The sequence below is a fragment of the Centroberyx gerrardi genome, chromosome 14 (genome assembly GCF_048128805.1).
Source record: "Centroberyx gerrardi isolate f3 chromosome 14, fCenGer3.hap1.cur.20231027, whole genome shotgun sequence".
In the NCBI taxonomy this organism is placed as follows: domain Eukaryota; kingdom Metazoa; phylum Chordata; class Actinopteri; order Beryciformes; family Berycidae; genus Centroberyx; species Centroberyx gerrardi.
Window position 1 is genome coordinate 21,886,985 of NC_136010.1, and position 15,834 is coordinate 21,902,818.

Genomic DNA, 15,834 nt, shown 5'->3' on the forward strand with positions numbered 1-15,834 from the left:
CACCGCCCTCCCATTCAGCAGTTGTTGCATCGACCCCGTTGGGTAGAACACGCAACGCAATACACACACAAATATTAAAAAGGATATTTCTTCGCATTTTCTTGTCTCTCCCTTGCTGTTTGAACCTCCTAAGAGAACATGGTAAGTCAAGGAGTTTTTTCAGCCGTATGTGTCTGAAACAAGTCTAGGGTCTTAATGGTTTCTGAGGTGGGATTTAAGGTTAAGCGGCACCCGGCGTCTCGCTTGCTGTAAGGCACCGTAAGTGTTTTCCATCTCTATTGGTCTCTGATTGTGATTCATCTCTACATTTCGACGCGTTGTTTATCTTTTTCTTTTTTTTTCTTTTTTTTAGTTATCTTAAAAGGTGAAACAGCAGCCTAATTTGTTGAGGCACAGATTGGTGATTCGCATTGTGTGTTGAGGTTAGAGCAATGCACTGACGGACTGCTTTCAGGCTGGAGTAAGTGACAGTCAGGTCAGAACAATAACAGTGTTCTTCAAGGTAATAACAGATGCATCATTTAACAGATATTCTGATATCGGCAGTGTTAAAGTGGGAATAGCGGAAAATCAGACACCTTACACATGCCTTACCCTCCGTCTTAAGGCAGGGAGGGGCAGCCTGGGTGGGGATAGATGGAGACAACAGATTCCAACTGTCCATTATTTTAATTCACACAGCATTGAGGATTTCTTTTTAAACCCATTCCTATTAACAGCTGTAGATTGCTTATAAAGGATGTAACGCGACATCTTGTTCTGCTTTTAAAGGAGGTTAGAAGAAGAAGACTCCCAGGACAAATAAAGGGTGACAAATAATTAAATAAACACGCTTTCGCTTAATTGACTTTCACCTCAACTGCTTAGCCTATTTCATTTGTTATACACGCAGTCTGTCTCATTCTAAAAATTAAGTGTGATAGCACAGTTAAATTCATTTCATTGATTTCCCAACATCTGCTGTGATTCTGCGTCAAGGCATCCGAGCAAGTGCGTGAATGTTCTAGAACGATGATGTGCACGCGTGTGTGCACGGGCCCAGGCATAAGAATATGCATGCATGTCCATGCTAGAGAGAGACAGAGAGAGGAGGATAAAGGACAGGGGGACAAAAAGACTGGAGGAAAGACGAGAAGCGAGCCCGGCATTTGCGGAGGCTGCTGTCAGCCATTTGTCCCCTGCAGATCGCAGTGCAGGGTGGTGCCTCCTGCTGCAGTGCCAGCCAATCTCACATAGGGGGAGCAATTGAATAATCCAATTTACCAGATATACAGTATATCATAATTTACAATGGACTACCTATTAATCCTTATTCCAGGTAAAAGCCAGCAGTGACAGAGCTGAATGAAGATGTGGATTTAAAGCTATATCACCACTAAAAAAAACACTTTTGTTTTTTCCTTCCACAGCGTGAGTGCATCTCAGTTCACGTTGGTCAGGCTGGCGTCCAGATTGGCAATGCCTGCTGGGAGCTCTACTGTCTGGAGCATGGGATCCAGCCGGACGGACAGATGCCCAGTGACAAGACTCTTGGAGGAGGAGACGATTCTTTCAACACCTTCTTCAGTGAGACTGGAGCTGGAAAGCACGTCCCCAGGGCTGTTTTTGTGGACCTGGAGCCCACTGTCATCGGTAAACTTTTCTGACTGAACATGAATTTAGGCAAATCAAAGTGGTAATATCAATGTCTCAAAATTGCAGATCCAAAATTGATTCACTCTGTTTCTGTCTCCTCAGATGAGGTGCGCACTGGGACCTACCGCCAGCTGTTCCACCCTGAGCAGCTGATCACTGGCAAGGAGGATGCTGCCAACAACTACGCCCGCGGACACTACACCATCGGCAAAGAGATCATTGACCTGGTGCTGGACAGGATCCGCAAACTGGTGGGTAACTTGAGGAGGAATTGATTCCCAATTTTAAGTTTACAATATCAATGTAAATCATGTTACTGTATTTCTTACAGTTTTTAAAATTTTCTCTCCTTTCTCTCCTCTCTCTCCTCTCTCCTCAGGCTGACCAGTGCACTGGCCTTCAGGGCTTCCTGGTTTTCCACAGCTTCGGAGGTGGCACCGGCTCTGGTTTCACCTCCCTGCTGATGGAGCGTCTGTCTGTGGACTACGGCAAGAAGTCCAAGCTGGAGTTCTCCATCTACCCGGCTCCCCAGGTGTCCACCGCTGTGGTGGAGCCCTACAACTCCATCCTGACCACCCACACCACCCTAGAGCACTCTGACTGTGCCTTCATGGTAGATAATGAGGCCATCTATGATATCTGCCGTAGGAACCTCGATATTGAGCGTCCTAGCTACACCAACCTCAATAGGCTTATTAGCCAGATAGTTTCCTCCATCACTGCTTCCCTTCGTTTCGATGGTGCCCTCAATGTTGATCTGACAGAATTCCAGACCAACTTGGTGCCATATCCCCGTATCCATTTCCCCCTGGCCACCTACGCCCCTGTTATCTCTGCTGAGAAGGCTTACCATGAGCAGCTCTCAGTGTCTGAAATCACCAATGCCTGCTTTGAGCCGGCCAATCAGATGGTGAAATGCGACCCTCGCCACGGCAAGTACATGGCTTGCTGCCTTTTGTTCCGTGGTGATGTGGTGCCCAAAGATGTCAATGCTGCCATTGCCACCATCAAAACCAAGCGCTCTATCCAGTTTGTAGACTGGTGCCCAACTGGTTTCAAGGTTGGCATCAACTACCAGCCCCCCACTGTAGTCCCTGGTGGAGACCTGGCCAAGGTCCAGAGGGCCGTGTGCATGCTGAGCAACACCACCGCTATTGCGGAGGCCTGGGCTCGACTTGACCACAAGTTCGATCTGATGTACGCTAAGCGTGCCTTTGTGCACTGGTATGTGGGTGAGGGTATGGAGGAGGGAGAGTTCTCTGAGGCCAGAGAGGACATGGCAGCTCTGGAGAAGGATTATGAGGAGGTGGGAGTCGACTCCATCGAGGGTGAGGGAGAGGAGGAAGGAGAAGAGTATTAAAAATGATGACAAATGTCATTGAACAGTACAGTGCTGCATGCTCTTCCGATAATTGATACCTAATAAAGATTGATCTTAATTGGCATTTTGTGTACCTGTGTATTTCTTTAATGATTTAATAAAATGCTTGAATAGCTTTACTGATCTGGGGGGAGATACTTGTGTTTATGTAATTTTGTTTTTCAGAGGGTTATGAACACATGGCCACTGAATGAATGGGTCCCAAGTCAACAGATTAGTTTGGGGGAAGGAGGGAGTCTCATGAATTTAGACGATCCCTCACACAGCTCACTGACACCAGTGTAGTTGCTTTATTAATTACTGTATTAACTGTGTTAGAAACATATAATGAATGAATCACAATAAGACAACACTACAGAACAGTTTTGAGCAAAGTTTATTGGAAAAAGAAACATTCAAATTCAATTTTGCCCAAATTCAAACATATACTGTTACTACCAAACTTGCTTCAAGTAGGTACAAAAAGAATCATGTCAGGTCTAAAATATAATTCAAGGAAATTATCACTTGATTGAAAATTTAGGAAAAGCCAAATCATACACTTTCATGAAGTGTTGGTTTACAAAATATGTATAAAAATGTAAAAAAAAAAAAGAAGAAGAAGACATTCCAGGTGACTATAATGTGCAAATCAGATGTTGCTTGCTTGTGTATGTGGTTGGCAGTGTTGTGTTGGTCTGTTGGTCAGTCACACCAGCCTGTCCTGCAGCAGCGGGCAGTTGTCCACCGCTCCCCGTCGGCTCAGAAGGTTCCAGATCATCGCTGTTCCAGAGCAGGTGTGAGCCTGGCCGTCTTGCGGGCCTGCAGACACTACATCCTCCTTCAGGGGACGATAGGACTTGAAGCGCCTGGTGAGAGAAAGAAAACATCCTGACTAGTTGTTTCTTTTGCATGTGTCTGAGGTGAGTAAATAAGTTAAGGTGTATGCCAACTTGATTACTTCCTAGATGACTATAATATCCATAAGACAAGTCAGTTCTTACTTGTAAGAATATGCCACTGTTCCTACTGCCAGAGCAACTACCAGGACCCCCAACACCATGGCTATAGTTCCGGATGAGGACAGACCAGAGCCTGAAACAAGAATAGACCCAACAATTATGCTGTCAATAGGAAGATGAAGTAAAAATCTATCGTCAAACCAAACCTGCAAATTTGTGCAAACTTGTTGTATGGCAGGTTAAGTTGCGTACCCATGCTGACATTGACTTTGGCACTGGTAACAGCTAAACTGACATCATTAGCCATGGACACGTTGATGCAGTAGACACCAGAGTCATTGAAGAAGTGACGCAGCACCAGCTGGCACTCTTTAGACGGCTCCACCATGTTGCACACTGTGTGAATCGGCCTCAAGCACTCTGCATCCAGAATCACACTGCACACCTCTTTCGGAAGGCTGGAGAAAGAAGACACACAGTGCAATACAGTGTTTCTTTTACACATGAATTCAAAATAGCTCCCAGTAATTTTGGCAATCATGGTAACCTGTATATCTTGACTTGTTTTGTGTGAGGTAGTAAGGTTGGATTATTTAAAAGGGTCCCTCTTAAAGATGCATCCATGGTGCTGAGGGTGTAGTACAGGATCACTCACCTTCCCTGGCAGGTAACAGTGAGATCCAACACATTTTTGTCAGCTTCGAGTGTATTCGTCACGGCGTTGTCCATTTGCAATATCTCAACTTTCTCAATGCCCTCTGAACACAAAGACATTACACATAGGGGGAAGGATTGTCAGCAAGTTCAACAGCCAATGTTATCCAATGGACATTGTTTCTAATACTGATGAATGTGGGATTTAATTAAGAGCAACTCACCAACCACTTCAATGCCAGTACAGAAGGAGCCATAGCGATATATCACACAGTCATCGTCTGAGGGTTTATCATCAGCATCCCGCTTAGCAACTATTACCACTGCAGCTTGGCCTGTCAGTGTCACTGTCCCCTTCGCACCTTGTGAGGAGAAACAGTAGTAGGGAATCAATACTATACTATCAATATTAATAACAGACTCCACCGCCAAAGCAATTCAGAATTAAACCACAATAGAACACAAAGCACAATAGAGCTATTCATCTTGAAGGCCACATGCCCCAATTGTGTCACAGCTTCCTCAAAGATTTACATCTGATTTGCATTTTAGGAATTCAGCTCATGCTCTAATCTCATGCACTTTAGAGTGAGTGAGCTGGTAGGAGTTCAGTGTCTTGCTCAAAGACTGGTAATGAGACGCACCCTGCTGCCCTAAATATGTACAACTGACCACACTTATTTTCCTCTCAGTTTACCTGCAACAAGCCCGGTCACCGTCCCATCGGTCACAGCCGTGGGCGTCATGGAGGTTGCTGTGGCTGAGTCAGCTGGCATGTCGGAGTTGACGGAGGAGGGAGTTTCCTGGGCAGGCTGAGTGGTGGAGGCGGTGGAGGCCTCCTCCTCCGTGTTGTCCTCCTCCGTATCAGATGGACCCACGTTCACGTTCAGACCGGCTGCGTTGGTGGACACCAGCAGTGGGACAGCAGACACCATCAGTGCAGGAGCTCTCACTGCAGACAGGCAAGGTTGTATGAAGTATGTTGTTAACCTGTGTTTCAGTTCGTCAGGAGTGCGGTATGTGTGTGGCGTATTCATAGGAATTTACGGTCTGTCAATGCATATCAACACTTCAATAAGCTGTTCTTATACAGTTTGTCACCCACCGTCAACATCTGTTCATTACCTGTGGTGCCGACATCAGCAGGTGGGCCAGGGGGCTGGGTGGGGGTGTCAACCGGTGGGTCACAGGCCTTATCCGGGATGACCGCCTGGATGACCACCTGGGGCTTGTAGGAGCCGGATTTAATGTAGGTGTGGGTGACAGTCAGCTCCCTGGATATGAGGGCTCCGCTTTCATCTCCAAAGTCCCAGTTGAAGGTGATGTCGGCGTTGCTGAGGTACTCGCTGGGGTCGTGCAGGGTGATGGTGAAGGCGATGGCCCGGTTCTGGATGAAGCGCATGTCCCCCGCCACGATGTCGTTCACTTGGTCCAGGGAGACGGCGAAGGGGATTTGATCTGAGGGGGACACAGATGGACAATCACCCTCAGACAGTAAATCTACACAAGACCACTAGTCACGCCAAGGGCTCCACTGAACAAATGAGCACAGTGAACAAACAGAAAACTGGAACTGGAAGCTTATAGCATGTAGTAAAACAATAAATCCATTAAAAGAGAAGTATAAATCTGAGTTGTTAACCTGTGATGGAGAACTGAGTGGAGGCATATCCCAGAGGAATGAACTTCTCCTTGCTGCGGTAGTGGTAGATGACGATGTCCATGGTGTAGGAGCCCAGCGGGACGTCATCTGTACCGATGGTGAGGGAGGAGCAGGGGCCGTCTGACACCTGCCAGTACTGACCTGCACAAGTTCATGAGCCTGTTAAGTGGACTTTGAAGACATGTGACTGTGATGAAGTTAGGATTTATTAATATGGACAATCACTGTGGTTCCCAACCTTTTTCCCCAGGACCTCCCTAATGTACCAACAACAAACTCTGTCCCCTCACCTCCCATCCTGGTATATGCATCTTACAGATACTAGGGTTAGACCGATATAACGGTCTATATACATGTATATATTGGCCTTTCCTGAAATGTTGTATATCGGCTAGTCAGTGTTATATAGTATCTCTGATATAATGGAGGTTCCTCCCTGACCACAGCTACATAAAATCAGGCCGTAAAACACGCAATTAAATCTTATTTTCTTTGTTTTCTTTGGAGGAGCTCATTACTATGGGTTTTAATGGAGTGTTTTAGTGTCACTTAATGGAATAAATGCTGTTCCCACCCCGCCAAGTGTAAAATTTTGAGGGAAACATTTTTATGTCTAGTCAAGGGCAAATGAAGTTAGTGAGAGGGTCTGATCATATGACCATTATTTAAGGCTCTTATACATAATCCATCCTGGGTCATATTTCAGGTCATGTCATGTGAGCAAGAAACTCCCTGACCCACAGAAATCAACATGATTTAGAAGCTATTTGGACTGTAATGTGAGAGGAAAGCTCCACTTACCCCACGTCTTCCAGACAAACACATAGCTGGGCTTCTTGTCCTTCTTGAAGGGAGTCCCATCAGGGAAAACACCTTCCCACTCTGTGCTCTGCGCTGGGTATACTGGCTCAGACTCATGGTACTTAGTTCCTACAGCAGGAGAAAGAGCATTGTGATTATTAGAGACTCTGCCATGCCACAAATTAGTAGATAAAAAACACAGTAAATAGATTATATGCAAAAAAAAACAAAAAAAACATTTCAATTACACACAACTACCATATTTCAACTGATGCGGTAAGGAGTGTGTGTCTGTGTGTGTATGGTGTCTTACCATTGACTACGCAGTCCTCAGCCCAAACCACCTCTCCATTGGGTTGCACCTTTTGGTTGTGTGGGAACTGCAGGTCAATGGTGAAGGTAACCTTGGCTCCAGTTAGAGTTGGAGCATCATTCCCCACATTGAAAGTCACCCTTCCACCTGCATGGCAGTAGACAGGAAAACATCCATCCATGGATACATGACATGAAAACAGCTAGAGAATGTATATGATGAAGTGCAGCATGTCCTCTAAATATGTTTAATGACCATGGAAAATGCATAATAAAGTGTTAAAGCTGCATAGTAAGTCAGACATGGTAAGAGAGGTATATTCCTCAGGTCCTGATATGACTTTTTGAAGATACAAGGATGTTGCAGGACATTGACAATACAGGCAAGTGAAAGTCATTTTCTATGTTTATGGCAACAATATTTGCAACATGCATACCTTTCCAGGAGTCTCTGTAGCGCTGGTCTCCGTCTTTCCAGATTGGGTACATCTTACTATTCCATGATGGATATCGAGTGAAGCGGTTTTTAGGCTCTGAAATATCAGAATAAACATATATTTGAAAACAGAACTTGAATACTGCTCCATACATATAGTTTCTCCTATGAGAAGAAAATATGCCGCATATATTTCTGATTTTATGAGCACACCTTGGCCTTCTGCACTCTTGAAAGAATTTCTGTGATGTGTTTATTATTTCTGCTTGTCATTCAGTTGTCCAAAACTGCATTATTACTCAATTATAGCTTTCTAAGCTTCTAGAGTATCTCATGTGACAAAAGGTGAATGTAACCGAAGGTGACCACTAGTGACCGAAAGAGGGTGTTGGTGCTGTAGGTGCTGTTTGATTACCAACATAATTCTCTGGTCCCTCCAATCCCTCTCATGTGACGGTCAGCTGAGTGTGTGAGAGAGAGAGAGAGTGTGTGTGTGTGTGTGTGTGTGTGTGTGTGTGTGTGTGTGTATAAGCATGCATGTATGTGATTTTATCACAGATTAAGACGGTCACAGGGTTTAATTTGGATTAAACACAAATGGGGCTAATATTAAAAGCTCCCCCCCTCAAAACTCTAGCAGATCACAAACTAAATGAGACGTTTGATTGTGTTTGGGAATTCATCCTGGATTATTACAGAATAATCACACCCATTGTCCCCTCCACTCTTGGTTTTTAGATAGACTAACTGAAATTGAGTACTAAGAATATCTTTAAATTAATTTCTCTGGGTGAGTGTCTTTCAGGTGTTTTTTTCTATCCACATTTCCCATAATGTGAACTTATAAATCACAGGATAAAGATTAATACTTATATCACTTTGCCTTACAAAGGTCAAATTCTTGCCATTCATGCTTGGTTGAGTATAGATGTCACGGGAATGACTTGAAACTACACAAACAGATCTTGAACTAGACACAGATTATGTAGACCAAGACAAGTGTTTCTCAGTTGGAAGTGATGAAATGCAGCACCTTTTTATAATACTGGATTTACTTCCATTTATATTGGAAAAAATATTTTTAAAAAATCAAATCAAAAGGATGTCCTAATTTGAAGCCACCGTGTGTCTTAGAGCACCTTTTGACCTTTCAAAGGCCCAATCCTTAATCCAAATCTAAAGGTAGCCCTGCTAAAACCAAACCAAAACATTGCATAGTTCTTTCACTCTCAGACTGACAGAGCTCTAGATAAAAAGACTAACAGTATACAGCAGCTAAATATGAGTTTTTCATGCATTATGAAACTGCTAGAGGTTTGCTTTTTCCTTATTTCTTTGTAAATATTTGTTTAAAACGGAGCTTTTTCTAAAATGCACAGGATCCCTGGTCTTCCTATCTACATGTTATAATCATAATAATGGAACACCAGCATTAATAACGATGGAGGGCTTTTCTCTGGCATGGTTTTAGTCTACTTATGTCCTGGGGGGGTAAAGTTCATGTTAACCACTAGTACTAACCTATTGATTCTGTGTTTATGTGATCATCGAAGCTCTCCGTCTTAATGTGTTTGTAAGAGTCTCAGTTACAATTTCAGAATTTCATAAAGCTTGATAGGAATAATTTTGTTAAAACCCTTGGGTAAAAGTATAAAAGGAGGTCATTCAGAATTACTTTTTATTAACTTTGTTAGCAGTAATTAGAAAATAGCTCAAGGTGTTTGAACATGAGCCATGCCTGAAACTGCAGCCACATCAGTACCAAGCCACCAGAAACATTCAATACTTCATGTTGGTGTTTCCATTATTTTAAACAGAGCCTGTATATAGTACCTGAAATTCAGTTTAAACATTGTATCATCTGTACTTACTTGCCACAGCATATGAAGCTACTGCCAGCAGCACCAACAGTACAAGAGACGTCCGCATGGTCAGTGTGCCTCCTCTTTATGAAATATCCCTTTTCTGAGCAGCGGGACAGAGCAAACTGGCCTTATAAACTGTCTGATGTCTGAGCTCACAGAGTGGCAGTAGGAGAAACCCCTCCTCCCCAGGAAGCTCTGCAGTCCCTCCTCCCATGAGACTTAGGGGCACCTGGAGTGTACTGATTGTGTGTTTACAGTAGAAGTACTGAACATGTCAGGGATTATATAGGTCTCATACAGTAGTGCAAACACCACATAGTCACATAAGAAATGCAAAATTCCACGTTTTTTGCATGGCAACAGATTGGGTCACGAGGTTAATAGAGGGTGTATAATTTAAACATTTTCAAACAAGCCTACTGCAAAGTTGAAGGATACATGAGTATATGTACATCATTTTTTCCTCACCTCCTCAAACTGTACTGTAAAGTAGTAGAGCGCACTGCATGGTTGTATAATATTTCATTACCGCTAGCCTTGTGTAATCAGTCTATTCATATTTGCCAGAGGCCATATTTGCAAGGCCTCTGTGAGTGCACTGAAAACTTCAACATGTTAAAAAAAATGTGTTACATGTTGTTATGATATCCCCAAAGTGGATAATGACAGAACTGAACTGGCCGAGGCTCAATACAATATTTAGATCATGAAGTTTACAGTATTATCAGTTTGACTCATTTATCAATACACAGGATATGATGTTAATATCCCTTGTGCCATAATCCATGGTGAGCATTCATATGGAGGCCCAATTCTGGAAATTCTGAAACTGGACAGAATATAAATGTGGAATCTAACAAAGTTGGCGTGTCACCACTTGCATGTGAAAGCATGTGCTTCCAAATACAGTATGAATAGCCGTCTAAATCTCTTTTTAAATCACCTGACCCATTTTAGACTGCCTCTCCAATTAGCCCTAATTATTTGGGGATTTACACTGAAATTCACGTTGCTACTTTCAACCGATGATCATCTGTCATCCAATTAACACCATGGAAAACGCTAAAAAATGATATTCCTAGAGGTTAAATGGGTTGAAAATTTTGTACGGCTGCGATGTCAATATGGGATACACTGTAATACCTGAAATGTAAATGTGTGGGATGGGGAGCAGCGGCTGGTCATTTCTGTGTCACTAGAACAATAGGTCACATAATACTGCTAAGAGAGACTGTGCTTACAGAAAAAAATGGGAGGAATGCAACATTAATGAGGATTATTGAAGCACTTGTGACTCCCTAAATTCATCCGGCTTTGTCCTACTACCCACAGAACTATAAAGTCACTTTGTTGAAGGTTTTTTTGGTCTTAATATATGCCAAACTGTGACACTGTTTAAAGCTCTTTTAAACAATGTCAGCATTCACAACAAATCCTACTCAAATCCATTTCATCTCTCATGATGAATGTTAACCGTAAACCCTGTAACTCCCCTAACGCCTCATCCCATAGCCCCATAATATAGAAATGAAAATACAATCGAGAATGCTGCAAAACGTGCTTTTTTATTGAAAATTTAATTAAAAATACTCAATACTCATTAAGAAATACTGGCAAATACATTGCGGCAGACATTGTAATACAACTTAAACGTGTCTCTGGCTTTGAGTCGAGGTCCCGGAAGCAGTTTGGTCAGCAGATGCCAGTCTGCTCTGTGCTGCATCGGCACCTGTGGGTCCCACCTGCTCAGACGCAGTGGGTGCTGTGAGAGGAGTGGGTGGAGAAGTAGAGAGGCGATCATAGACCCTCCACCTTCCAGACTTTGTGACAGGCCGGTTCTCATCTGCACTAAGGAGATACCTAGTTCCCGCTGATAGAGATGCCTTTCCATCCGCTGTGTGTGTTGCCTCCTCATCCGATGCAGACGCTTCCCTTCCAGACACAGAATGAAGACTTCTGCTGTGGCTGTCCTGAGCGATGTTGGGCTGCCCCAAAGCTTCCGCCGACGCCACCGAGAGGCATTTGCATTCACCCGGAGGTGTGCTGCTGCTAATAGGCGAGAGAGTGTTTGTGGGACTTTCCTCCTGGAGAACTGGGTCAGAATTGTAAACTTCTGGAAGTGTGTCGACTTCCTCTGAGGAGCTTGTATCAGGCTCTTGTGTTGCAAAGCCTTCATCCCGCAGGACGACAAGCACGGTGTCCATGAGGCCTGAGGCCACGTACTCCATATTTAACGATGACATCCATCCAAGTTGCCTATATTGAGCGTGAGACGCCTCTGCACTCACACTCAAGGTGAACGAGTTAGACCCAGACTGGTGTTTAGTAACAGTAGCAAGGACCTGAGTGCTACTTTGCACCAGTGAAGTTTCCATGCTTCCCATGATGCTGCAAACAGCGTTTATAGCCAACTCCCTGGCCTCAGGCGAAAACGACACGGTTCGACACACTTGTTGTATTTTGTCTATCACTTTGGTTTTGACTTTTTCCAGAATGTTCACCATCACGTCTTTGACAGCAGCCTCCATTTGGCCCAGTGAATCCTTGACCGCATTGTCGGCATCGTTGGCTGCGGCAGTCTGAGATCCGGATGCCTGTGCCCACGGCGGAGAGGACCGCTCATCACGACTGGGCGTGAGCTGGCTGAGTTTGGCCGACACGCACTTCAGCATCTCCTCAGTCATGTCTTTCTCTGACTGGTCAGAATCCTCAAGGTCCGCCATCCTGAATTCAGAGAGACTGCGCTGAACGTTCCTCCTCAGAGATTCTCCCATCTGGTCTTTGAAGGGATCGGCGGCGATGTGGTCCAAAACTCCATTCACAACAGTGGCAACCACATCGGAGAAAGAGGTGCTTGTGGTGACTCGCGTCCAAGGAGAATCTGTCTCAGAGTCGAAAGCAGAAGTCGGTGTTATCAGTCGTTCATCATCGGCAGAACTTCCATCAGAATCGGGGTGTGGCAGTAGTTGGCTCAGTTCTGGTGGTGAAATAACATTTACCGCCATGGGAAGCTCAGAGATGGAGGCATTCTGTGAGTGAAGGGCTAACGGGCTTCCATCAGATCCAGAGAGCTCACTGAACATCGGCTGAATGGTCTCATTGTCCCTAGTCAGTCCTTCATTTTCATTTGGCAGCAATTCACCCATTCCACGGCACCTAAGCAGAGCTTGTTCCACTAAATAATTAGATATTTCCTCTATTGCGGCAGCTTCGTTGTGTTCATCTCGGTGTTCCTGTGATGTCTCAGGTGGCACCTCACCCTCATTCAGAAGTGAGGTGGGTGGAGACCGGTCAGCCTTGGCCATCCAACTGGCCTCCATGATGCCAAACAGATCGCACACAGAAGCAGTTTGACTGACTTGAAGCGACACATCTCTTCTAGACAAGGGTGCAACAGATGCTTCTGGTTCCAAGTTGTTTTCTGAGACGGCTGAAGAGTTGAATGAGGTTTTTGAGATTGATGATTCTGATGGCTGTAAGTAAAACATGTCCAGGTCCAGGTTCAGGTCAGGCAGTCCTGCTGCTGTATCTTCTGACGGCATCAGGAGTGATCTTTGTCCAGGGACGCTGTCATCAGCGCCATCTGGACACAAAACATCCTTTATGTCCTCGGTCACCTCTTGCTTGCATGGGAAGTTGTCATATGCAGCGTTGATGAGATCACACGCAGTAACGTCTAATGTTGAGTAAGCGTCCCCATTCTGTGTGTGTGCTGTTTCATCTGATTCATACATTGCAGTGTCTCTCTTAATGTCAGTGTCAAAGGTAGAGTGTCCCGGGTTTCCTTGACTGAGACACTCATCTTCTGACATACTGCTGCTCCTCATATCCACCACTGTTAGACTCCTTTTTGGTTCTTTATGCTCAAAGACTTGACCCATGTCTCTCTCCATATCACTGTCCCCTTGATGGTGATGACTTTCTATGATGTACTGCAAAAATAAAACATAGTACCACACGTGTGCATTTACAAAACATTGAATGTCTGTGTAATTGCGAGAAATTACAAATGGATGTAACTTCCACAGTTCTTCCACAGTAAATCTGTGACCGAAACTTCAACTGTTTCCTTTGTACCTCTTGTTTGTTCTCATATGCCACATATTTTATGTAAAGTAAATCTACCTGCTGTGTGTTGATGTCCTCCACCACATTCACACTGCTGTTGCTGGTTGTTTGTGGAATCTGAGGCAGAGGTTTCAGTCTTCTGGGGTGCGGACAGCCGAACAAGGATGGTTCTGCCACATACACAACTTATCATTTTCACTGAATTTCTGACATTTCTGACATTGTTCATCACTCATTAGAAAATCTACAGTAAGCACACACCGTCAGATAGAAAACACAAAGTGAAATAATCTTACCTTCCAGCGAAATCAGTCTTTCAAAAGACAGCGAAGCAGCTTGATGACAGCTTTGGGCTTTGATTCAAACAGAAAGCAGAACGTAGTGATGATTGACATGTGACCTTCCAAAACATGATGTTGACAGGAGAATATGAACAGCTCAACATCGTTCACTCCAAAAGTAGATTAGAACTCTTACAGTGGTTTTCCAACCTCTCATACTGCATGCTTTTCAGTGTCTGGATGGCAAGTTTTTGCTCCATTATGGTCTTTTTCTGTAAGGAAGACCATAAGAAAGAAAAGGTTTTAAAGACATCCAAAGTGTTTTGGTTATTGTTGTATTTGTTTTGTTTTAAAGTTTCTCCTGCCACTAAACTTGTGCTTGTGTATAAACTTGTGTGAATGAAAGACACTTTTGCAAGAAATTTTGAAGAACAAGAGTCCACTCTGAGTTAAAAAATATACTGTTAGCCTTAGTAAGTGATGGAGAAATTTCACCTTGTTACCGCGCCTTTGCGTGGTTTCCTTCAGGTATGTGGCCTTGTTGACTTCTGCCTTTAATTCCTTTTCAATTAGCATCAGTTGGGATCGTGCCTTTGAAATCCAGTTCTCCTTATACTATGGGCAAATCAGAACAGTGGTTTAAACATGGTCCCTATAAAACTGACATTGATTGTGTGTCTGTGTGTGTGTGTTAGGAGACATTATACACTAACACATTACACACTACACTCCTACCAGTTGCTTATACAGAGTGTTCTCTCTCTCTGTGCCTCCTCCAGCTTGCAATGCTTCTTCTATTCTGACGCCCCTAAGATACACAACATTGATCGTTTTTTATATGTTTTCCTACACATCACCGCCGTCACACATCCAATTAAGACCTTAAACTTTTCTCACTATATTAAACAAGTGCTCATTCCAAAATACTATATGTCGTTTTACTATATGCTGGCCAGGATGCATCCCTGCAAATCATTTCATAAGAAAATGTGTCACATTTTCCCAGTGGTGGATATGTTTTGCTGTAAAAATCTTGAAATATCACAAAGATAGCTGTAATAGTGACTGGATCCGGTTACCAGGGGGCACTGGTCAACTGCAGCAGGCTTTGGTTATGAGCACCCAGCCTCAGTAAGTACTCTCTCATCTCGGTGAGCGTGACACTCGGTGGGATTTGCCCATTCTCTTGCAGTTTTACAAGCATCCGCATCTTTTCCCTCTGAAATGAAACAAAGAACAGTTTTAAAGGACTCACTAACAGATGCATGGCACGTCTTCTGAGCATTTTATTTTGTATTTTCTGAAGATAAATCTTAAAAAAATGGATCATGTACCATCTTTTTTGTGTAGGTCTTGTCGAGGTCGCCTTTAATTGTGTCCAGGTATTGTCTGTAGGTGTTGTATTCCTTTAGAGTGCACACAACCTTGGGAGGGGGAAATGTCAATTAGGGGTATTTTCACATTAGTATTTCTTTTTTCCTTATAGTGTGTTTCCCTGTCACTCACTCTGTCATCTTCGGTGATGAAGTTTTCCCTCCTCAGCTTTTTGTGCATGCTCCTCTGATGGTAATACTTACTGAGGCACGGGTCGTGCAGGCTGTTGTAGCTCACACTCATAATGTGGCAGTTTGGGTCGCTGAGGTTGAAATCGGCAGAAGGCTGGTACAGCTGGGACAGTTCAGAATGAGGATTGGCAATGAGAGCTCGGTCACACGTCGCTGTCGAGTGAAAACCTTGTATCTCCCACATGTCCACTTTTCAGGGACTAAGAAAAACAGCTTTACTTTCAGACTGACC

At 43.9% G+C, this 15,834-nt stretch overlaps 2 protein-coding genes across 2 annotated transcripts; one reads left to right on the forward strand and one right to left on the reverse strand.

Annotated features, from left to right (window-relative positions):
• Window positions 1–1,421: 1,421 nt before the first annotated feature.
• LOC139924446 (tubulin alpha chain-like) lies at window positions 1,422–3,033 on the forward strand. Its single transcript, XM_071915456.2, has 3 exons — window positions 1,422–1,632; window positions 1,738–1,886; window positions 2,015–3,033. Exons 1-3 carry the CDS (start codon window positions 1,512–1,514, stop codon window positions 2,993–2,995), a joined length of 1,251 nt encoding a protein of 416 aa, XP_071771557.1. The 5' UTR covers window positions 1,422–1,511; the 3' UTR covers window positions 2,996–3,033.
• A 416-nt stretch (window positions 3,034–3,449) lies between these two features.
• pmelb (premelanosome protein b) lies at window positions 3,450–9,752 on the reverse strand. Its single transcript, XM_071915518.2, has 12 exons — window positions 9,695–9,752; window positions 7,825–7,920; window positions 7,389–7,535; window positions 7,076–7,204; window positions 6,254–6,415; window positions 5,737–6,069; window positions 5,309–5,563; window positions 4,836–4,973; window positions 4,613–4,715; window positions 4,210–4,415; window positions 4,000–4,090; window positions 3,450–3,864 (listed from the first exon to the last, which is right to left on the reverse strand). Exons 1-12 carry the CDS (start codon window positions 9,750–9,752, stop codon window positions 3,705–3,707), a joined length of 1,878 nt encoding a protein of 625 aa, XP_071771619.2. The 3' UTR covers window positions 3,450–3,704.
• Window positions 9,753–15,834: the final 6,082 nt, after the last annotated feature.